Source organism: Setaria viridis, chromosome 8 (assembly GCF_005286985.2).
Source record: "Setaria viridis chromosome 8, Setaria_viridis_v4.0, whole genome shotgun sequence".
Lineage (NCBI taxonomy): Eukaryota > Viridiplantae > Streptophyta > Magnoliopsida > Poales > Poaceae > Setaria > Setaria viridis.
The window spans coordinates 32,790,089-32,815,058 of NC_048270.2; the positions used below are offsets into that span (position 1 = coordinate 32,790,089).

The following is a 24,970-nucleotide window of genomic DNA, read 5'->3' on the forward strand; positions in this document are numbered from 1 at the left end:
TAGGAGCTGTGGTTGGTTTGTTCTGGTCCATTCTAACAGAAGTGGATGTAGAAGGCCATTTGGTGGCTGAGGGAGGTTTCAGACTCTTGATTGAACTTTTATCCTGTATCTGTTGTTGTATCTTTGCCAGCATCACAGCTCTTTCCATGGAGTGTGGAACTTGTCCTTGAACTGCATAACTTATCTCAGGTTTAAGTCCTCTAATGAATTGTGAAATAAAATAGGTGTTAGGCATTCCTCCACTATGCATGTCCACCTTAAACTGAAGAGTCTCAAAAGCATTTGCATACTCTTCCACTGAACCAACCTGTTTTAAATCGAACAACTCATCTATAGCATGCTGGTAGTCATAATCTCCAAATTTCTACTCTACAGCCTTAATGAATTGGTCCCAATTTTCCACCATATTCTTTCCTTTATATACCCTAAACCACCTGGAAGCATTTTCATCCATATGCATTACTGCAGTCATAATCTTCATGTGTTCAGGTATGTCAAATATCTGAAAGTAAGTTTCACACTTATCATGCTAAATTGTTGGATCATGTCCTTCAAACTTGGGAAACTGCATTGTCGGCATTAAATTCTTATGAACATTAGCATTTTGTCCAAAAGGACGAGCACCAGTAGCAGATCGATGATAGTGTGCTTCACCAAACTGTGACTGGTCATGGTGATATTGGTTCTGACAGTTGTAAGCAGTATTGGATGGAGTAGGACTGTCCCATGTTCCTGATCCTCTTGTCTCATCTGCCAGTATTGGATGGAGTAGGACTGTCCCCATGTTCCTGATCCTCTTATCTCATCTGCTCCAGAGTTAATTTGGCCACTGCTTGGCCAGTAGCTTCCAATTGCTGTGCTAGAATTTGTTGCTCCCTCGTGGATAGATCCACAGCCTTGTTGTTGATGTCCAATTTCACTTGCATCTGCTGTTGAGCGATGTTGAGGTCCTCCATTTTGGCAAATAGTAGATCCACAGATTCCATCAACTTGTCCAGCTTCGCATCTGCTTTGGTATATCCATCGGCCATGGCATCCAAAAGTAGCTGGGACTGCACAGAAGGTTTGGGCGGAGCCGTGGTGAATCGCCCGCAAATCAACCCGTGGTAGGATGGGAATTACAGGAAGTCAATCATTGTCGCCGGTGTCGCACGGTAAACGGCGAGACCTCAGCAAACCCACCCCGATTAAAGGTCAGATTGACGGAATAACGCAATTCAATGCACCAACAACTGATCCAAAACCTAACGCACCAGAATCGCTAGCAGGGAGAAGGAATCGGGGAGGGAGACACCTGAATTGAAGATATCAGACAGCGTTGCCTTGCGCCGCCACTTCCCCGATGTAGCGCTCCGCCGCCACCCCCAACACCCACGCCGAGGAAGACGAGTCTCTGATACCACCTATAATGCCCCCGTGGCCGTCGGCAGTTCGCCGGCGACGTGAGTCACACACAGATCAAGATCTGGAAGTGGTTTGGGAAGGGAGGAACCCTGAACCCCAGTATTCAGTTTCATTCAGATAACAGATGACGATGGCTTCCACTATTCCCCGACTGATAACACTAATACTCCTTCAGCGCTACACCCACGCGCACACTGACTGCCGGTCCCACACGGACACCACACACGCTACACATTACAGAAGATGTATTTCTCCACGTGCGCCTTCCCTTCACGCCATCTCCTAACTGGGCATTACAATGTCTTATTCTTGTACTCTGGGGTCGGGATGTGACCTGACAATCTTTTCTAATCCACTTGACTTCCTCATCCCTTCAACATCTCTTTCCTACTCCCCCTATCCCGTAAAGAGTATCCCTTTAAGTTTATCCTAAGTCAAATTATTTTAAGTTTGATTAAGTTTACAATGAATAGTATCAATATTTATAAACTAAATAGGTATGCTATGAAAATATATTTCATAACGACTCTAATGAAACTTGCTAGACATCAAAAGCATTGATATAATTTTATATAAACTTGATCAAACATAAGATGGTTTGACTTATGACAGAACTAAAGAGAGACTCTTTGTGGGATGGAGGGAGTACACTCCTATGTCTCCAACCAGCATTGGTTCTACATACATATGAGCCGTTCTAGTGTCATGGTCTTTCACGTCTAGTCGTTCAGTGGGAGCCGCAAAACTTCGAATGATTCTGCTTGATCTTTTTCAACATGACAACAACATCGCTCATAGAGTTCCTCTCTTCCTGTGATTCCTTAATTTGTGCAAAGCAAACCTAACTCCAGAACGCACAACAAACAACTGTTCGAATTGTTGGAGGAACCTCTAGTGCCATATTACCATGAGAGGTTTCCGTGCCTTGTTGCATCACCTTGCAATAACTTTTGATCAATAGAAGCATGCAAGTTGCCTTAAACATGTAAATCGAAAACCAAATTGCAAACGGCTACTCCAAAGCGTTGCTTTTGAATGCCTTTTGAATGGAGAAGGGGTTCCTTTGTTTTAGGCACTAGTAGAGAAGTCACCTTCCATGCATCCCATTTTGTCTCGGTTTAAAGTTGGCCCGGGACAAAAGGTTCACCAACCTGGACTAAAGCTCGGTCATTGGCAGGGGCTCACCAACCGGGACCTTTTATCCCAGTTGCAAAGGCTAGTTGAAAAAAAAGATCCTGAGAGGCCTTTTATCCCGGATCTTTTATCCCAGTTGGTGTCGGATAAAAGGGGGTCTTTTATCCCGATTGGTGTTTCAAATCGGGATAAAAGGGTCCCAACGGGATGGCTAAAAGAGGAGTAAATCCCTCGAACCCTTTTATCCTGGTTTGTAATACCACCCGGGATAAAAGGGGGTCTTTTATCCCGGTTGGTGTTTTCAACTAGGATAAAAGGGTCCCACGAGTTAATACAGAAAGATTGCATCCCCTGTATAGTTAGATGTGCTGTGTAGGTGGGATGGCAAGGAAGCTACACGCGAGGCTGGAGGTCGTGCGTTCGAATCCCACGCAGCGTGCACGCGCATGTTTCGCGTGAAAAATCGTGTGACTTGTGATTTGCGACGTGCGCGTGTGGGCGGGACCTCCCAGGATTTCTTTTTTTTTTGTGCAGCGCCTGGTGTGGTGACTTGTTTACCAACCGGGATAAAAGGGGGTCTTTAGTCCTAGTTGAGTGACCTGGGAGAAAAGACCCCCCTTTTGTCTCGGTTTGTTTATCCCGGATGGATTTTCGAGAGATTTGCACCCTACCAACCGGGACTAATACCAAGTTCTCTACCAGTGAGGCCATTCTCAATGCAAGTTTCATGAGGGTTTCAAACTCATTAAATGGCATGCCATATAGATAAAAATGGTGACATGGCATAAAATTTATGTAGAGAGAGAGGGGTTGGGTTTCATGGGGATGAAGTCCTCTGTACATGGTTACCTAGACTTTGAAACTATGATGAAACTCCTCATCTTTATAACTTTTGTCAATCCTATGTGGTCATGGTTAGTGTGCCACTATTTAGTTTAGGTACAATTACAAGTGGTTACATATTTATATGGCATATTTGATCTCAATACCATACAACAATTAAATACTATGAGTAACCTATGAAATCGTGACATGAAACTATGCACGCTCTCTTGGAAATGGTGTAATGAAACTCTCGAGAATGGCCTTCGGCAGGTGACAAATAAATTAAAAAACTAAATTTCAATCTTGGTATACAGCTAGAAAGCAGTTTGCAAATAAATTCCATGACAGCCAACCGACAAGTAGACAATACTGTCACAACACACTAGCTCAAGACGCAGAAGATTAAGATGGAGCCAACATGCATTTTACAGCAGACAGCACATGCTGATAACTCAAATAAATACTATGTCAATGGGCACCCTTGAGAGAGTGGATCGCCGACAAGATACTGGCAAATACACCAATGACGGATAAAACCTTGAGGATGGTCTTCCAGTTGTTGTAAACGAACGCGTACACCTTAATCCGCATTGGCCTCTTGATCCTGTAACTCTCAATCTGTACCATGATGTTGCCACAGCAGCGTCCGAGGCGCAGGCTCTGAAGGCTGGTGAAGAAGTGCAGCGCGTTCGTGTTCGTGAGCCCTGCTCCTCCTTGCAGAATACCCTTTGTTCGCAGGTGGTGCACGTCCTCCTTCCTATTCACCAACATGCAGAGCAGGAGGAGGTACGAACAGACAGCAGAGTCTTCAAACTCTGCCTCGTCGTAAAAAAAATTTGGGGTCGTGCATAGCTCGAGGGCCGCCATGTTGACGAGCAGGCTTGCGTTTAAATCGTTCAGAGACAGCGGCGCCATGGAGAGCTCGGCGAACAAGATCCGTTTCTTGGTGAGGCCCATATCCGCAAGCTCTGTTGTTTTCTTGGCTCTGATGTTGATGCCCATTTCGGCAAGCTCCATGGCACTAACTGAGACTTGTATCGATTTCATTTTCCCTATTCCAGGCACCTCTGTTCTGCTCCTTGTTCTTCCAACAATGTAGAACCGGAGGAGGCCAAGGAGATGCGGGGGTTCGTAGCTATCATCCAAGACAACACTAGGCACTTCATCAACCCAGTCTTGCAGACGGCCGTCTTTCCAATTAGCAACGAACTTCGCCAAGGGCACGGACGTGTACTTCAGGAGGGCGTCCACCACCGGCCAGGGGATCTGGTTCTCAAGCAGCATGATGTCATGATCGATTTCGTTGGCACTGAACTCGAAGAAATCATACAACGTCGCGTTGCAGTCCATGCCCGACATTTTTATCATGTACATGACCAAGAAGCACGCGTCAAAGAACATCATAGGTAGGAAGTCGGCATCGACGATACCTTCCATCACGTCCTCTCTGTAGAGGCGGCGGGCATCGATCTCCGCCACAGCGGAGACGACCGCGTAGTACATGTCCTGGACCGAGCGGCCCGAAGTTTTGATGCAGTGGTAAGCAGCCACATGCTTCACATTCTCGGTATGCCTGAGCTCTTGTCGACGGTGGTGGTAAGGGCCGATGGCCACAATCCTCGGGACGGTATACCAATCGCCGAGATCTTGGATGCTTGGAGGGTACCTATGGATCTTCATTTTCATCATGCCGATATCATCTTTAAACTTGCGCGCTTTTTCCTGGAACACCAGAATAGGATTATTGTTGTAGATCTCCATTTCCATATCGTGCAGCAAATCAACCTCTAAGGACTCTTGTGCTGCTGCTTGCTCAACAATCGGACCGTCATGCTGTGTGGCTGCAGCATAGTAGTTGTACTCAACAAGCTGCTGCTGCTGCTGCCCTCTGGTAGAGCTACTAGGGACATATGGCTGGAGGCTCCACATACCAGCAAATATGTCAATGGACGACGCATACTCCACAGGGAGGCCGGCAGCAGGATCCCAAACTTCATCATTTGCTGGTTCTTCAAATGTTCTTGCCGCAGCAGGTTCCATAGACGATGCTCCAGAAGGCAAGCTTGCTCAAAGTACTCTCTGCAACAAGCACTGCACAAGAAAATTTGAAATGAAAGAGAGTTATTACAAACACATCACAGAGACACTACACGCAGACACAGACACATAGAGTGCTATGTATAGTATTAAATAATAATGGTTAGTCAGAGACCAAAAAGAGATGAGAAGGAAGACTACTTACAGAAGGACTGAAGACCAGAAGCGCGCATCCTTACTTGTCGACTCTCCTCTTATGTATAGAGCTTTATCAGTTCCCGTGGCAGCCTGTCATCTAACGTTGGCACCAATTGGTTTAATTTATGACTACGTTTATAGATGCGCTGATGCACACTATATGGTTGGTGGTAGCTACTTTCTTGCTACACATAACCCTTGTGTCCGTGCTGACGGCGGTGACGGCTTGGGCGTCCCAAACCTTCTTGGAGATATCGTTGTGGGGCTCTTTTCCCTCACAATCATTGGTATCTCAAGTGAAAAACTCAGTCTCGATTCTACCAAACGGCACCGGCGGCGTTCTCAGCATTATATTCCTACCAACAGTCGTCTCTTTGGAGGCTAGAACATATTGGCTGCGATATTGGGCATTGTTGCAGCATGAAGTCAGATTTCGGATATTTTTGTGAAGAGTGGATGGATAAACAATAATATATATGAGGGATATGGGTACCCCTTAGGTCCCCACAACCTAGGATACTAGCCGGACCTGACAAGTGGGCCTACCCGACCAGGGTATGCGGACCGAGGATATGAAGTTACCTGAGTACACGTCAAGGCAAAAAGACAGTCCAAATCTACCCGGATATCATGGGACGCGTATTGTAATCTGACTTAGATTACTTTCCCTCGCGTCTCTTTTGCGCTCTCATGATCACCTTCAAGTTCTTGGTCTCGCAACCATCCTCATCTACAAATCAACCACTTGGGTAACCCCCAAGTGGACTGCCGGGTCCGAAAATCCGACAGTTGGCGCGCTAGGTAGGGGTGGTTGCGAGATTCATTCTTGTGACATCGATGGCATCCCGTCCTGACGTTGTTTCTCCCAAGAGCATGAAGTAATTCCTCGCCAACCCGGTCCAGATTCAGTTCGGGACCATACCGGCGGATTCAGGTCCGACCACTTTCTCCGTCAACTCGGTGACTCCCACTGATTCGACGACTTCCGTTGACTCGGCGATTCCAGATGACTCGGTGGCTTCTATCAACTCGGCGACCGGCACCAACTCAACCCCCATTGGATCTGTTGCAGTAGGACAAGTTCTCCATCCAAGGATAGTCACGCCGCTTGCCCAACAAGTCAGTGAACTCTCCGTCTCAAAGAGAATTCCAGATCTAGTCGTCGGCGCCCACCTACCCATGCCATCCGACCTAATCGCGGGGCTAGAGCGCATCAGCATCACTATTGTTGAGTGCATAGAATTATCTGAGGCGGCGCTATGCTCAACAAGGTCGGTGCAAGGTCCGTTCTACATCCCTTTTGGTCTGCAGAACTCGGTCGCCGAGTACTCTGCTAAGCTTGACCAAGTTTCCCAAAATGAATCTATCGGCGTCGTGTGTTTGTTGTTCTATGTTAACCAATCAGTATCTCAACGTGCTCCTGCGTCAAGTTCAAAGCAATCGAGGAACATCAATCCGATCTGTCGAAGCAATAACATGTCGTCTTGGTGTGTGTTGAGCTATAATTTATGGCAGATTTGACTCCATCGCGGCGTCACGGTGCAATCGGAATCGATTTCTTTAACCGAGTCGGAAGTAGAGCAAGTACTCGGTCTCGCCGAGTTCCACCCGTAAAACAGCTGCAGCCACATATCAGATCAGGTCCGAGAGCGAAAGGATCAACAAGATCGAGGCAAAAATCTAACACGCGTCAAGATGAAGTGCATGCGCATCTGCTGCCGCACATGCTTGGAAGGAGCATACCATCGGTCTACCGTAAATATGGAATTATATTGTCACGTGCACAAAAAAAAGCCACAAAAGGTTACAACCATTGCTATGTGCATACCAAAGAAGCTACAATAAGCTTACACCGCTACAATTCAGCAACGCCAACATACCAGCAACTACTTCGACTACTTGTCTTGACTAGAAACTAGTCGGGATACTCCGTCGACGACTAGTCGGCTTCATGAACAAACTGTCACGGCTCCATCGACGACCGCCACGGCTTCGTCGATAATCGTCCATGAATCAAGCTAAGTCTATTTTTATAATTAAATATTTTACGGCTGCCGTATTTTTATAATTAAATATTTTACGGCTGCCGTCCTACATACGTCTCGGCTCCGCCATGTCTTGTACTTTGGGATATCCTTCATGTCTTGTATGTTTTCTCTTAATAGTTGCTAAAATACTCAGGTAGCACATGCCTTAATTCGTGAAACCTTGACTCATCCTGCACGTCTCCTATATGCGAGCATTGGGTCAGCCCCAACGCTATATCCTGAGATAAGCTATCCTCTCCGTGAGTAGTGGTCAGCAGGGTTAGGTGCTTAAACATAACAGGCTAACTACATAGGGAAATTACACGACCTATGAGAGCAGGACGTTCTACGACAAATCAAACTTCCAAGTTATTCAATCATTAAATATTCTACATTATGCTACATAATCTTTTTATTGTCCCTTGACAGCATAAAACTACTCGGCATGCCTCCCGTCACCCAGGCAACCTCTCTGGTTCGGGGCGGGAGGTGACTCAACGTGCCTCCATGGCTTCATCGGTCATCCAACCCGGCACCTATCGGATGTAGTGGGTGGACAACTCAGGTGTCACCACCCCATGGAATATCCAACACCTACGACGCTTCTACCCCAAGAACCTAAAAGCTACGTATTCCTTATCTCTTTGTTATTGAATAAATAAAACCTCTATGGTTGTTTTTTGCGGACCTACTGAGTTACTATTATTTTGCCCGAGCTGTTCCTTACGCTCAAGGGTTGTTCGACCTATTCAACAGCTCGCTCGCTCTCAGGCTCGGGGCCTTCCCCCAGGCACCAACCTCTAGGTCCTGTTTCCTTCTCCTCCCTCTCTTGAGGCTATACGACTAACTCGTGTGGCCGGCATCCTAACTTGCGAAACCTAGACAACCTTGCGTTTACCCCTCCTACAAGCTCGAGATCCGCTCTCAGCAGGACGCTGGTCAAGCCCTCAGCTACACGTTGTCCAGTCGTATGTGCCAAAGGAGGGATGGAGCATCTTTTTCTCAGACTGCATACGATTAAGTTCATTGCATCACATATTTCATCACATAGATTGATACAACACAATATTTATTTTACAGGTCCCGACTCGACGCACTTTGATGACTCATTCGGCTCCCAGGCTCGGGGGTTGGGCACCGTCGCCGACCCGGCGTGCCTCCTGTCGCCTGGCCGACCTCTCTAGCTTGGGGCAGGAGGCAACTCAGCATACATCGATGACTCGTTCGGCTCCCAGGCTCGGGGGTTGGGCGCCGCTGACGATCCAGCATGCATCCCGTCGCTTGGCAGACCTCTCTAGCTCAAGGCGGGAGGCGACTCGGCATACTTCGATGACTCGTCCAACTCCAAGGCTCGGGGCTGGGCACTGCAGATGACTTGGCGTACCTCCCGTTGCTCGGCTGACATCTCTAGCTCGGGGCGGTAGGCGATTTAGTGTACTTCGATGACTGGTCTGGCTCCCAGGCTTGGGGGCTGAGCGCCACCGATGACTCGGCGTGCCTTCCCGTCACTCAGCTAACCTCTCTAGCTCAGAGCCGATGATGACTCGGCATACTTCGATGACTCTTCCGGGCTCCAAGGATCGAGGGCTGAGCGCCGCCGCCTACTCAGCATGCCTCACATCGCCCCGGCCGACCTCTCTGGCTCGGGGCAGGAGGCAACTTGATGTGCTTCCATGACTCGTCCGGCTCCCACACTAGGGGGCTGGGCACCTACTTTAGGTCAACGTGCCTCTGTGGCTCCGCCAGTCCTCATCCTCAAGGCCTGGGGCACCTAATTCTGGTCGGCGTGTCTCCATGGCTTCACCTATCCTTGTGCTTGGGCACTTGGATTTGCTTCTGGGATCAACTTTTTATTCTTTGACCATTGGACCAATTATTCTAATCGCTTCAATTCTCGGGGGTTACTCCTACGGAGTGTGTCTTGCGACGCCCTCCATAACCTTTGCTTCGACCTGCTAGATGCCAGCATCCATCAACTCGAGACTCATCTTCACTCTACGCGTTGGCTCTGCGCTCGCTTGGATTTTCTTCTTGCGCAACCTCTCCGTCACCATGACGCCATCACAGCTCCAGTCGACCTCATTTCAAGTTTCGCTGTGATGACCTAAAATTCCTGTTCGCCTACACATCGCTCATGGCTTGAGGAATATGGGTAGCCCCATGGGTCCCTACCGACTAGGAGATTGGCTGGACCTGACAAGTGGGCCTACCCGACCATGAAGTTACATGGAGTACACATCAAGCCAACAAGACAGCCCAAATCTACCCGGATATCATGGGACACGTATTGTAATCTGACTTAGATTACTTTCCATGTAACGTCGGACTATATAAGGTGGCCAAGGGCACCCCCTAGGGGCAAGAAATTCCAACGCATCGACTCTCATACCAAGCAATACAATCCACGCATACAGGACGTAGGGTATTACTCTTTGGAGGCTCAAACCGGTCTAAAATGCCTCGCATCTCTTTTGTGCTCTCGTGATCACCTTCGAGTTCTTGGTCTCGCAACCATCGTCACCTACAAATCAACCAATTGGGTAACCCCCAGATTGAGTGCCGAGTCCATAAACTCCTACAATATACTCTCCATCCCCAAAAAATGCAACTCTCGCTTCCCGAGAAGTCAACCGATTTTAACTTTAACCAAATTTATACAAAATAGTACATGTATGGTACAAAATAAATATCAATAGATTAATCGGGTAATATATTTTCATACTAAATTTATTCGAAGACGTGAATGTTAGTACATTTTGGTATAATTGGTCAAATTTGAAACTATTTGACTCCTCGAGTTGCATTCTTTTCGGACGGAGGGAGCATTGCTTATGATTTCTCCCTTTTTGTTTGTGTGCTATTTCCTTGTGATCAGCTGTTTGAGCTGAAACTACTGTAAGACTTGGGCTCCGTGCGGTTGCAGAGACTGTATATTTTCTATTTTTTAAAAAAACACTCTATAAACATACGTGATGTAACATTTCTAGGATCTAGTTTAGTTATCTACACAAGTAGTAGTAAAAAATGGAAGGAGCGTACCAATTATCCATGTCAAGTGCAATATGTTCGATACTTTGAACACTCCAGCGCAAGCGGCATGGAAGAAGTGATATCGGTGGGGTGCCTCCAGCGTGGATCGAGGACCGATGGTCGTGGCATCTCCAGGTTCGAGACCAATTTGATGTCATGAATGCACCGGACAGACGGCATCCGTCAACTTAAAGACTCAAGCAGGTACTAACGTGAACGGTTGGGGGCATCAACCAGTATTAATATGGACCATTTCATACTGGTTGGTACCCAACCGGTACTAAATGATCTCACGGGCACCTCCTCGAGAATTATCCGTTAGACTCAGTACGAATGTGAACATTAGTAACGGGTCTAATTCCAACCGACACTAAGATCGTGAACAAAAGATCCGTTCCCTAGTAGTGTTACAAAGACATCACAGAGACACTACACGCATACACAGACACATAGAGTGCTATTTATATTATTTAATAATAATGGTTGGTCAGAGACAAGGAGAGATGAGAAGGAAGACTACTTACACGAGGACTGAAGACCAGAAGCGCGCATCCTTGCTTGTCGACGCTCATCAGTTCCCGTGGCAGCCTCTCATCTAACGTTGGCACCAATTGGTTTAATTTATGACTACGTTTATAGATGCCCTGATGCACACTATATGGTTGGTGGTAGCTACTTTCTTGCTACGCATAAACCTTGTGTCGGTGCTGACGGCGGTGACGGCCTGGCCGTCCCAAACCTTCTTGGAGATTACGTTGTGGGGCTCTTTTCCCTCACAATCATTGGTATCTCAAGTGAAAAACTCAGTCTCAGTTCTACCAAACGGCGCCGGCGGCGTTCTCGACATTATATGGGCGGATCCAGGGTCCGGGCTGCCCGGGCTGCAGCCCGGGGCGAGATCATGGAGTCCCTTTAACCTATGTGCTGTTTAGCCTAACAAAATGAGGTTTAGGAGACAAAATTAGACTATTTTAGGTGTGATTCAACAGCTTAGCCCGGGGCGCAGCCCCGTTCTGGATCCGCCCCTGCCTACAGTCATCTCTTTGGAGGCTAGAACATATTGGCTGCGAAGCGGAGGTTTCGGATATTTTTGCGAAGAGTGGATGGATAAAGAATAATATATACTCCGTACACTCAAAAGAATGCAACTCTCGCATCTCGAGAAGTCAACTAATTTTAAGTTTAACCAAAATTTATATAAAATAGTACATTTATGATACCAAATAAATATCAATAGATTAATCGGATAATATATTTTCATGCTAAATCTATTTGAGGACGTGAATATTAGTACATTTTTGTAAAATTTTGGTTAAATTTGAAATCGTTTGACTCCTTGATAAATGAGAGTTGCATTTTTTTGATGGAGTATTGCTTATGATTTGTTCCTTTTTGTTTGTGTGCTATTTCCTTGTGATCAGCTGTTTGGGCTGAAACCACTGTAAGACTTGGGCTCCGTGCGGTGCGCAGAGCCTGTATATTTTCTATTCTTTTAAAAAAACACTCTACAAACATACGTGATGTAACATTTCAGGATCTAGTTTAGTCATCTAGACAAGTCGTAGTAAAAAATGGAAGGAGTACCAATTATCCTTGTCAAGTGCAATATGTTCGCTCCTCTGAACACTCCAGCGGAAGCGGCAGGGAGTGATATCGGTGGGGGTGCCTCCAGCGTGGATGGAGAAGGAACGATGGTGATGGCATCTCCAGATTCAGACCTATTTGATGTCATGAATGCACCGGACAGACGGCATCCGTCAACTTAAAGACTGAAGCACCAGGTACTAATGTGGGGTACTAATGTGATCGTTGGGTCACCAATGGGTACTAATGTGAACCCTTTCCTACCAGTTGGTGCTCTCAATCGGTACTAAAAGGTCTGACGGGCGTCACCTCAGGGACTTTTCGTTAAGCCTGGTACTAATACTAATATTAGTCTAACCGATACTAAGGGTGTGGACGAAAGGTCCATTCCCTAACAGCAATTTATAGTATTAAATAATAATGATTAGTCAGAGACCAAAGAGAGCTGAGAAGGAAGACTACTTACAGAAGGACTGAAGACCAGAAGCGCGTATCCTTACTCCTCGATGCTCCTCTGTATAGAGCTTTATCAGTTCCCGAGGCAGCCTGTCATCTAACGTTGGCACCAATTGGTTTAATTTATGGACTACGTTTATAGATGCGCTGATGCACACTATATGGTTGGTGGTAGCTACTTTCTTGCTACACATAACCCTTGTGTCCGTGCTGACGGCGGTGACGGCTTCGGCGTCCCAAACCTTCTTGGAGATATCGTTGTGGGTCTCTTTTCCCTTACAATCATTGGCATCTCAAGTGAAAAACTCAGTATCGGTCTACCAAACAGCACCAGCGGCGTTCTCGACATTATATTCCTACCTACAGTCGTCTCTTTGGAGGCTAGGATATATTGGCTGCGATATTGAGCATTGTTGCAGTGTGAAGTCGAGGTTTCGGATATTTTTGTGAAGAGTGGATGGATAAGCAATAATAATACTTCCTCCATCCAAAATGAATGCAACTCTTACTTCCCAAGAAGTCAACCAATTTTAAGTTTAACCAAATTTATACACAATAGTACATTTATGGTACAAAATAAATATCAATAGATTAATTGGGTAATATATTTTTATACTAAACCTAGTTGAAGACGTGAATGTTAGTACAATTTTGTGTAATTTTGGTTAAATTTGAAACCATTTGACTTCTCGAGAAACGAGAGTTGCATTTTTTTTTGGATGGATGGAGTATTGCTTATGATTTCTTCGTTTTTGTTTGTGTGGTATTTCCTTGTGATCGGCTGTTTGAGCTGAAACCACTGGGCTCCGTGTGATCGCAGAGACTATATATTTTCTATTTGTTTTATAAAAACACTCTATAAACATACGTGATGTAACATTTCCAGGATCTAGTTTAGTCATCTAGACAAGTCGTAGAAAAAAAATGGAAGGAGTACCAATTATCCATGTCAAGTGCAATATGTTCGCTCCTCTGAACACTCCAGCGGAAGCGGCAGGGAAGAAGTGATATCGGTGGGCGTGCCTCCAGCGTGGATGGAGAAGGACCGATGGTGGTGGCATCTCCAGATTCAGACCAATTTGATGTCATGAATCCACCGGACAGACGGCATCCGTCAACTTAAAGATTGAAGTACCAGGTAGACGGTTGGGGTCACCAAACTTAAAAACTGAAGCACCAGGTAGACTCCTTTTTAAGCCTCCACGTTAACCCTACACGCTAGAAAAAAATAAATCATATAAATTCTCTAAAAGTCACAAACATTCAACCATCAATTTAGCAATCTCTATAATAGCACTGGATTAAAACTCAATTCCTTATATGGCAATAGAAAGATTTGCCTACCTTATTTGACACCGGAAATTTTGTTTCGTTCGTTATTGACACTTCCGTTAGGTTGGCTGTTAAATCCCACGCGAAAAACTTGTTTGCCCCAGGTTCTTATCCTCTACCCTACCCACGACTCCATGCCCACGAACTGAGATGTGCGGTGGCCGTGGTTCCTGTCTAGATCCCGCAGATGGCGTCAGGCCCCCGACGTATCCATCCCCAAGCGCGGCATCAACCGTGGGGCTTCTTCAGTCACCATGCGAGGCAGCGGCCACTCGGCCACCACGCGAGGGCACGGTAGCTCGGGCCCCCACGCGAGACCATGGCAGGCGACTGCTCCAGCTCATGCGAAGCTACGGCGGCGACGGCTGCGGCCCCACGCGAGGCCGCGGCAGCGGCTCCTCCGCTCCTTCCAACACGTCTGCGGTGGCTCCGGCCACCACGCACGGCGGGTGCTGCACCTCCGCTCCCACAAAAGACAGCTCCAAGTGCCGATGGCTTGAGCTCAAAAGGTCGCCCCGGGCGGACAGGAACAGACGAGTATAGCTGGCCATATGGCCCGTGGAGCGTGGACCGGCCTACGGTACGGTTTTTTGGCCCGATCCAAGCACCACCGGCCGTCATGCTTGTGCCGGCCCAGCCCACACCATGGGCCATGCTTGGGCCGTGGCCTCAGCCCACGTACTAGCACAGCACGGCCCGGCTCATTTGGTCTGTGGGAAACCAACAGTTGGCACGGCTTGTTTAGGCCCGCCTCCTAGCCATACAAAACAGTGGCCGGCCGCTTGCTCGCCCTCCTCCCCCAAAAACCCCTACTCCTTTTCCACCACCTCCCCCGCTCCCTCGCCCCTCCGCCTCCTCTATCTCGTCGCCTCCACCTGACCACCTCCCTCTGTCTCGCCTCCTCCCCTCGTAGATCCACCGCCGTTCTCGCCTGCCGCAGGCTCGCCGGTCGCCCCTCCGCCTCCTTCACAGACCCGCCGCCGTCCTTGCAGATCCTCAGCCTCGCTAGCAGATCTGCCACCATCCTCGCCCGCCGCCAGCTCGCCGCTCGTCCCTCCGCCTCCCTCAACGTAACCACACCTTCCCTCGCAGATCCGCCTCCCTCCCTGGTTCCCTCGTCGAAACCGCTCCTCCCTTCCTACTCACCAATGTTGGCCTTCATCTTTTCCGGCTCCAGGCTCCAGCTGCATAGGTAACGGTAACCTAACCCTAATCCTAGATCCTCTCGTTCTTCTGATCCTCCTCTCGTTCCTCTTCTGCTTGCAAGTCTCTGTTGGAGGCCGCGCATCGTCGAGGAACGGAGCTACCAAGGCAACCACGTCTACGGCAGAGGGCTCAAGGTGTGCTCCGGGTGTGCTCGAGGATGAGGTAAGAAACATGATATGTGCTCTTGGTCCTTTGCACTTATGATATGTAACTAGTCTTGTGATCTTGTGATTTGTAAGCTCCTAACTGGGAGAATCGTTTACTCAGTAGAAACTAGTCTTGTGGTCTTGTGATCTATGTTGAATAAGAAATTGTCTCTTTAAGCTTAGATTCTATTATTTCTTGAACGATTTTATGATTCTACTGTTAGTCTGTCTGGTATTTATTATCCTACTGCAACATTACTCTTGCATCATGTTCTTGAGATAGATGGACATCTTAATTCCTATGCCGATGATGCTGATCTGAAGCATGCTGTTGCACCCGTGAAGTCTAAGTTCTTAGATTATTGGTGTGATATACCTATACTTTAGTCCTTTGCATTTATATTGGATCCTAGAGCTAATATTACTGGTTTTAGCAATGTTCTTCAGCTATTGTCTCAGCTTAATGGAAATGATTATTCTTGTTACTTAACTGGTGTAAGGGCTGAATTATCTACAATCTTTCCAAGTACGATGCTAAGTATGGTTCTGTGAGGTTGCAGAGGGCCACACAACCAGGGCCTACAGGTAAGAAGAAGACTGCTTGGGTAAGATTTTTGGTTAGGGTACTTCATCTGGTTATGCTGCTGCTAGCCTTGGTGCTGGCCTGGGTTCTAGTTCTGCTTCCTCCTCCCTATCTAGGAGACAACCTGCTAGTGCTTTGTTGCAAGCTGCTCATACTGGTGCCTCTCTTGCTGCTGTTTCTGAATTATCTGCCTACCTAGATAGTGATACTATCAACCAGTATGATGATAACTTTAACATATTGTAAAGGTGGCATGGGCATAAGTTATCCTATCCTATTCTTTCTATCTTAGCTAGGGATGTTATGACCGTGCCTGTCTCTACTATATCTTCAGAATCTGCATTTAGTACCACTGTCAGGATCATTGAGGAGCGGCGATGTCATCTGACCCCTGAGATGGTCGAGATCCTTGCTTTGATCAAGGATTGGGAGTAAGGAGATTCAAGACTGCAGCATACCGTCAATGATCCTGAACTTGAAGAATCATTTGAGAACTTGTATCTTGATGATTAAATGTAATCAATAAGTGTTCTTCCATTTCCTATCATTTCTTCTATTGCAAAATAGATGAATTAACACTTTGTTGGTGTTCTGTTGGCAGAAGCCAGATGCCTGTTGGTGATCAAGGCCAGAAGCCAAGTCTATTGCCCTGTTGGTGTTCAAGAGCAAGCCAGAAGCCTGATGGTGTTCTAGTGTTACTGTTGTGAATCTTGTGATGTCTGATGTAATGTTGAACTTGAACATTGTTCTTTGATGAGCCTGGCTGTACTCTTTTTTTCCTTTGTAGGATTTTCTCATGAGGTGTGAGTTTATACCTACAAAAGTTTTTATTAAGGCAGCAACACAAACAGCTCAAAATAATATTGAATCTCCTTTGAATTCATATGTGTTTGTGTTATTGTGATCTTGATTTTGAATCTATGCATTTGTGAGCTTTTGAACTTACTTTAGAAGCTGTGAATTTGATTTTCAAACTGTGAAATTCGAATTCGTTGATTCTAATTCTAGTGAAGCTGTATTTTATGCCGTGCCGCGGGCTGACACAGGCACGACGAGGCCATTAAGGCCGCCGGGCTAGCGTGCAGGCACGCCCCCCCCCCCAAGAAGGCTGCGGGCCGTGCCTGACCCGCTCCTTTTGGCACGTGGGCCAGCACGGCCCGGCATAATTACTCTGTGGGCCTAACTGTGCCGGGGCCTAGCTATGCCAGGCCAAATTATGCTCGTGCCAATTCGGGCTGAGCCTCCCGTTTGGCCATGTATACAGACGAGCATGAAAGCGAGACATGCTGTCCCATCGGTGTGTCTCTCCCCACATTTTCTTAGGGGTACTTTAGTCCACAACCAAATGTATGACATGACAAAGAGCAAATTTTAACGGAAGAACTTAACAGATATAACGCAAGTGCTAGAAAAGGAAGGATAAACTTTAGTATCAAATAAGGGAGGAAATTTTTTCTAGTGTTACATAGGGAACCAAGTTTTCATCTAGTGCTATATAGGGAATTCTCTCTTATAAAATTGGTTTAAACTAACCCCCTAATTGTATCGTGAAAGTTATGCTAAAAAATTATCCCATATGAATTTTACTAGAAGAAGTTATGCATAATAGTTATATGTACCTTGAAAGTTGCATCGAAAAATTATCCAATGAGAGTTGTGTGTACAAAATTATGCACAAAAGTTATGTTTATTATGAAAGTTGTCTCGAAAAATTATCGTACTACAAGTTACTCGTAAAAGTTTACATAAAAATCATTATATAAGTTGTAACTTTCTCAAAATACAAAGTTGTAGGAAAACGCACATTCCTAAAAGGGATAGTTGCTGCATGTCAGATATCGTGCGCTAGCTAAGGGTAACATGTAACATCCCGATTTTTTAAGCATTTAAAAGTACAGTCTTTTTAAAAAAATTCCTTAAACTAAATATACTTTCTTTTTCCTGAATATTCAAAATCATTTTTGCAAGTAAATCTTGCAAAAAAACATAAGCATTCGTGTTGCATTTGATTGCTTCAGCAACCCCTCTCCAACCATTCTCACCAAGCTTAGAAACATTTTCACGATAAACGTTTCTTTTTAAAATCCTTTGAAGCAATATTTGAATTTTATTCGAATATTAATTTCAGAAAAGCCCTGCCAAAATTCCCGTTAAATACTATCCAAGTATAATATTCAAATATTTTACCCTATCATCAAAGTCCTAGAAACCTTTTCAAAATATTTCCTTTCCTAAAATCCCTAAAGCTAATATTAATATCTAATTTGAATATTAAATCTAATATTAAATCTATCCAAACACCCTTATCTCCCCAACCCTCCCAAAAGCCTCCAAGTTCCTGTACAAATTAAGCCCCCACAACAAGTCCTATTAAAATTTGAAATTTATTTCAAATTCAAACTCCAAATCCAGCACCTAAGGCCGCCACCCACACCGTTCACCTTTCCCTCCTTTGCTTGCGTGCCCCCGGCGCACGTAGACCATTGACTCATCCGCACGCCTGGTCCACGAACCCCGTGGTCCGTGGACCACAGCACGGTAACTTGTGGACCCCATTGCTTGCGCCAGCCGTTCCTAAAATGCTATATGCACCCAGCTTTGTGTACCCAAAACATCATTTAAAGACCTTCCCAAACTCCAAAAATTTCACAAAAACCTCCAAAAATACTAGAAAATATTCTAAACCTATCCATGCCTTCGTTCCCATTGTTCATCCCATTAAAGCCCTTTTTTCAAAATATCTTTCCCTCTCATAATATGAAAACCCTAATATATGTACCGCAAAAATAATTTTTCCATCTTTATCAATTCCAAAAATCCTGGGAAACTTTCTAAAAATAACTTAGGACCATCTAAATCTATTCCAACCCCTACTTTCACATTTGCACCTCATATACTCCTTTTTCTAGCCTCTCATCGATGTTACCTTTTTCGCCGAAAGTGTCCCCCACCCAGGAAAGTGACTAACAACCACAGAATAGTCAAGCCATCCTTTTTAACCTTGTTACATCGGAGTCGATAAGAATCATCTCCCATCGTAGGCGAAAGCCCAGAAGATAAGCTTGAGAAGACAATGATATACCCTAGCCATTATGATGCCTGTCCCAAACTCTAGAAAATCCATTCTTGATTTCTTAGAATTCTCTTCAAAATTCAACAATTCTATCCATTTATTTATTTAGAAACTTATTTCTAAATAATTAACAAACCATTCATGTTTTATACAAGGATTATCATTTAGAAATCGGTTAATTCCCAAAGCATCCATCAATCATCCTTTTCCATTTTCTTTAGTCATATATTATTTGCTAGAATTGATTGTATATTCGTATGCTTGTGTGAACCGAGGACATGACCAAGATCCGGCCATAAGCCAAGCCGAAGGTCCGGCTGTGAAGAAGATGTGTAGAAGTGTTCGCTGGCCAGGCTCTGACAAGAAGCTGAGAATCCAGAAGGCAAGAAGCCAAGCCCCTAGTCAACCTAGGAAACGTCGATGAAGGCTAGTCCTAGTCCTAGCACCTTCTTCCTTGATCATATTTTTATCCTATATTTTCATAAATATTAAAAGTTGTCAATATAATAACTTGACTTGCATAATTTTATAAAACTGTAGGAGCAACCCACAACTATTCTCTTCCTTGCCTTGACTTGGAGCCACTTCTAGCAAAAAATCCCATAAATGACCCCGATCACGACTAGATCGATGATCGAGAGTCATTTTAGAAATAGAATATCTTAGTAATATCACATATACAATAATTTTCAAGGAAAACTCTAAATGTGTCCGTTTTGTAGAAAAACCTAAAAAGAACCAAATAAGGGTTAGACACTATTAAGGAAGAGACTTGGGAGTAAGGGGACAACCTTAGTGCAGGATCCTATCTCAAGAGCTTACTTCGGTCATATAAGGACCGGTTCACGGGCAAGTCTTTCTAGTGAAAGCATGCAACCATACGTGTCGAAAAGGTACCGCCTTAGGGAGTGCGTGTCCATGTGAAGCCTTGATTCACACCCCACTAGCTGAACTATGGATGAAAATGGATCGGATAAAAATGGATATTGCGGATAGAAATGCAGATAGTTATTTTTTTCTTGGATTGAATTCGGATACAAATAGTGACAAGATTTGTCAAATATTGATATTCATCCTATTCGGATCTTAGAAATCCAACATTGAGTATACTGATTTGGATACAGTACAGATATTGAATGTCCGGATTCATTTACGAACTTACCATTGAGTGTCTAAACCCTTTCGGTCGTATGAACGGGCGGATAATATCCATACCACTTTCTGAAATTATTTAGCAACCGGAAGGAAGCGCCTACATAACAACCTAAAATTCATCACATAATTTATTTAGCAACTTTTTGAATTTTCAAGGTTATATTTAAGGCTTGTTTAAATTTCTAGGATTTAATTGGAATTTCCATAGGCTAAGTGAATTTAAATATCATATCCAATAATTTAGTCCAAATGGGTGTGTGTTTCATACATTCATGCTGGTGCATTTTGGTGTTTTGTGGGTGTTGATGTTTTAAAAAAGCGTTATGCGAGGTTTAGGTTTTTCTAAGAATTTATTCTCTTGTTCCTAGAGCTAAATCTAAATTTTAGAAGGTCCTACATATTTTTCTCCAAGCTTTAAATATTTTATTTGGACTCATGTCCAAAACCATATCCAGAAATTTTGCTAAATTTTTCAAAATTTCTGGAGTGTTTTTCGTGGTTTAAAAGTGATTTCAAGATTTACTGAAATTGTTTTAATTGCCGAATTAAGAAAAAGGAAAAAATAAAACCTGACTCCTACCCTAACTATAAAACGTTGTCTTTCCAACCCTGCAAACCCCACCTTGTTTTGCAAACCTTAACTTCCCCGGTTCGACGCCGAACTTTTGGATCTTAGGAACTCCAATTAACTTTCCAACGAGAACTCCAACAAGAAATTACACCGTAAGGTGAGCACACCATCACGTTCGTCCTCATCGGTCTCATTCCGTTAAGTTTCGCCATTCTAGGCGAGTGTCATGAATTGTGGTCATCAATCCCCTCCTAGTCTCTCTTTGTCCCTCTGTTTCATAGCACCGACGATGGTCGACGCTTCCCAAGCCTCAGGCAGCGCCGCCCCTCTTGCCCAGCTGCTTGTGTGCCCGCGCCCGAGTCACGCTCGCTCGGCCACCCGCTCGCCCTACTTGCGCCCGCACTTTCCCGCCTCCATGCCACCATGCCCGCCTTCGTCCTCACAGCCGCCAGCCGTGCACCTGTGCACCCCCGCTAGTGCTGCTTACACCGCCCCAAGCCCCAATTGCTGCGAGAACAGTCGTCGCTGCCTTGGTCTTGAGGTGGAAGATGACCTTTTTTTGATTTGGTCCCCGAAGAAGCGTGTAATTAATTGGAGTAGTTATGTGTCTTGTAGCTTTTGTGAAAAATCCCTCGGATAGTTTAGATTCTCTCATTATAGCAGTTTTAGCTTTTTACGTGTTAGGCCTCGAGTTTATATGAGTATTTACATTTATGCCCTCGGTTTACCAGAGTTAAGCCCTTGGATGCTTCTAAAACTTGCCAGCAAGCACCTAACCTTGTTTAGTGCATAACTTTCGCGTTTTAACTACATTTTGAGTGATTATTTTGCTCAAGCATTCATAATAATGTAAATAATAGTTTTGTACTACTTTTTAGTTCTACTAGTTCTATTTGGTGTATTGTTTTTCATTTTTTGTATTGCTTTCTTTGCATGTAATGGTATGTTGTGTATAAAGTGTGCCGTTTAAAGAATTCATTGAAGATCAAGGCTTTGAAGGCTCCGAGCAGCAGCAGGACTCTATGTAAGGCAAGTGACCTTGGTTATTCCTATTTATACCTAAATGACATGTAATTTATTCACAATATTTATCTATCGCTTGCATTAAAATAATGGGTTCCTATTAAGGATGATGCCTAGTGTCTTTTGATCATACCTTGCAACTAGGTTGTTTTAATTAGATTTGTTGGTAGATGATGCTTAGTTTGCTCAACTGGGTTGGCTAATGAACAGCATGGTTATGTTTATTTATTTATTTTACTCTATGTGCCTTTATGCTTTATTACAAGACCACATCTATTAATTGAAACATGGTGAACCAACTAGGAATATAGTGCAACCATAAGTGTCACATGGATCTAACTTTGGCTAGTAACTAGAGAACTTGGTACTTTATGATCTTACCTACAAAGGGCAAGAGGGGTTGCATCGTTAGGGGATAGCCTTGTCCTCTTTAGTGGTATGTTTTGCTAAGATACCGCACTCATTAGGCAGGTTTATGCTCTTATTTAACCTGACTCCTTAGGGGATCATTTTGTACTAAGCGAACCCCTTGAAGACCTCATAGTTAATCCCTAGCCTCTCATCTTAGAAGTATTTAAGAGGCTACCTCCCTCCCGCGACATGGGAAAAATGAATTTGTGGGTAAAGTGTACAACCTCTGCAAAGTGTCTAAAAGTGATATATCAGTCGTGCTCATGGTCAGGAGCGGCCTGGACCCCTCACAGGATTAATTCACATGAATATGAATTAACTTGTTGTTTTTGTTTATGTTCATGCCTTTGGCATTTTGATGCTCATTATCAATTGTTAGTTAGTATAAACTTACATTTGCTAGTGACTAGCTGCTGAAGAAAACTTATCTAACTAAAAGTGCTAATTGCAGCTAACCTTGTCAGCCTTCCACTATTAAAAGCCTTGCATGTCATTTATTGTTTTGCCTTGCTGAGTACAGCATGTGCACACACTTGTGTTTTATTTGTTGCAACTACAATGCCTGGATTGTTGCTCAGACGTAGAATGGGAACAAAAATTCCCTCTCACTACGATACATGCCAAAGATAGAAGTAACTCAAACCACACACCTCTTTTATTAAACACAGGGGCTTCCACTCATAACAGACGACAGCCATTGTTTAAATTTGATCAAGGCTGGCTTATTTGAGATGGTTTCTATGATTTGGTTGCTAATAAATAGCGATCTGAAACCAATGGAACCGCTCCTATGGATAAATGGTAGAACAAAATAAGATCTCTTTGGCAATTTTTGAGAGGTTGGGCTAAAATACAGCTGTTCATAATAAAAAGAAGAAGAAATTAACCTTAATGATAGATGATTTGGATAAAAGGCTAATGGCAAACATAGAAAACAATGAATCTTTAAATTAGTTAAACAGGAAGATGGTGTAATAGTCAGTGATGCTGATTTGAAAGTTTATATCACAAAATATTAGGGACTATTCGAAGCACCAGAGGATAATAATTTTAGCATGATGGAAAATCAGAATCATGACAAACCTCAGGTAACAGAGGAGGAAAATAATCTGCTAACAGCCCCATTCCCAGACAAGAAAGTAAAAGAGGATCTATTCCAAATGGAACATAATAAATCCACTGGTCCCGAAGGCTTCCAGCAGAATTTTATCAAGTCTTCTAGGAAACTATAAAACGTGACCTAATGGCATTATTCATGGAATTTTATGATGAGCATCTCCCTCTTTACAGCTTAAACTTTGGAGTAATAACGCTCCTCCCTAAAATAAAAGAGGCAACGAGGATACAACAATACAGACCCGTTTGCTTTCTCAATGTGAGTTTCAAAATTTTCACCAAGGTGACTACCAATAGACTCATGATGGTGGGTAGCATAGTTGTTCGACCCTCCCAAATGACATTTATGCCAGGTTGAATATTATGGAATGGGTAGTTATATTACACGAAACTATCCATGAATTACACACCAAAAACCTCAATGGTGTGATTCTCAAAATTGACTTAGAAAAGGCCTATGATAAAGTAAAATGGTCTTTTTTTACAACAAACGCTCCGAATAAAAGGATTTGACCCACAAAGGTGTACATGGGTTGAAAAGTTCATTTCTGAAGGAAGTGTGGGCATCAAAATTAATGATGACATTGGGAACTATTTCCAAACAAAAAAGGGTATCAGACAGGAGATCCTATGTCACCTATTATGTTCAATATTGTGGCAGATATATTTTAATTAAAAGCGCTAAGGATGATGGTCAAATTAAATGTGTGATTCCTGATTTGGTGGAAGAAGGATAGTCTATTATGCAATACGCAGATAATACAATTATGTTCATGGATCATGATTTCGAGCAGGCTAAGAATATGAAGTTATTGCTCTGCGTCTTTGAACAATTGTCAGGTTTAAAGATCAACTTCCACAAAAGTGAGATTTTTTGTTATGGAGAATCAAAATAGTATGAGTTAGAATATGCTCAACTATTTGGTTGCCAAATAAGATCCTGCCCTTTCACGTACTTAGGAATCCTGATGCACCACAATAAACTCTGTAATGCGGATTGGAGTGTAATCGAGGAAAGATTCAAACATAAGCTAAGTACCTGGAAGGCTGAACATCTATCTTAGTCATGGAGGACGATTGATTCTTCTAAATTCACTCTTGAGTAGCCTCCCTATGTTCACGATGTCCTTCGAAATTCCTAAAGGAGTCCTAAAAAGATTAGATTTCTATCGATCTAGACTCTTCTAGAAAGGCAATAATAAGAAACGAAAATATCACCTAGCCAAATGGGAGATTTTGTGCCGACCTAAAGACCAAGGGGTCTTGGAATAGTAGACCTTTGGATAAAAAATAAATGTTTACTCAGCAAATGGTTATTTAACTTGCTGAATGAGGATGGCATACGGCAAACTTTATTTAGAAATAAACAAGTAACTTCAAATTGTCCCTCTCAGGTTAAAATTAAACCTAGAGACTTACATTTTTTGAAAGGTTTGCTAAAGGTTAGAGAGGACTTTTTTGGCTATGGAACCTTCAAGATAAAACCAGTTAAAGAGCAATTTCCCATTCTGCATAATATAGCCTACTATCCTCGTACTACAGTCGCAAATGTCATGAATGAAATGCCATTGAACATATCTTTTAGAAGAGCTTTAGTTGGAGATAATTTGACTGCTTGGCATAACCTTTTTAGCAAAAATAGCAAACTACTAGCTTTCT

The 24,970-nt window shown here is 44.0% G+C and overlaps 1 protein-coding gene across 2 annotated transcripts; it reads right to left on the bottom strand.

Moving 5' to 3' along the window:
• Positions 1-3,641: 3,641 nt before the first annotated feature.
• Positions 3,642-7,692, bottom strand: LOC117866696 (UPF0481 protein At3g47200). Of its 2 annotated transcripts, XM_034750969.2 has the most exons (3): positions 5,606-7,692; positions 5,295-5,454; positions 3,642-5,204 (listed from the first exon to the last, which is right to left on the bottom strand). In XM_034750969.2, the coding sequence occupies exons 2-3, from the start codon at positions 5,401-5,403 to the stop codon at positions 3,832-3,834; spliced, it is 1,482 nt and encodes a 493-aa protein (XP_034606860.1). In that variant the 5' UTR covers positions 5,404-5,454; positions 5,606-7,692; the 3' UTR covers positions 3,642-3,831. The 2 variants fall into 2 exon arrangements, with proteins under 2 accessions (XP_034606860.1, XP_034606858.1); XM_034750967.2 differs by having other exon boundaries at positions 3,642-5,454; positions 5,606-7,517.
• Between the last annotated feature and the right edge of the window lie 17,278 nt (positions 7,693-24,970).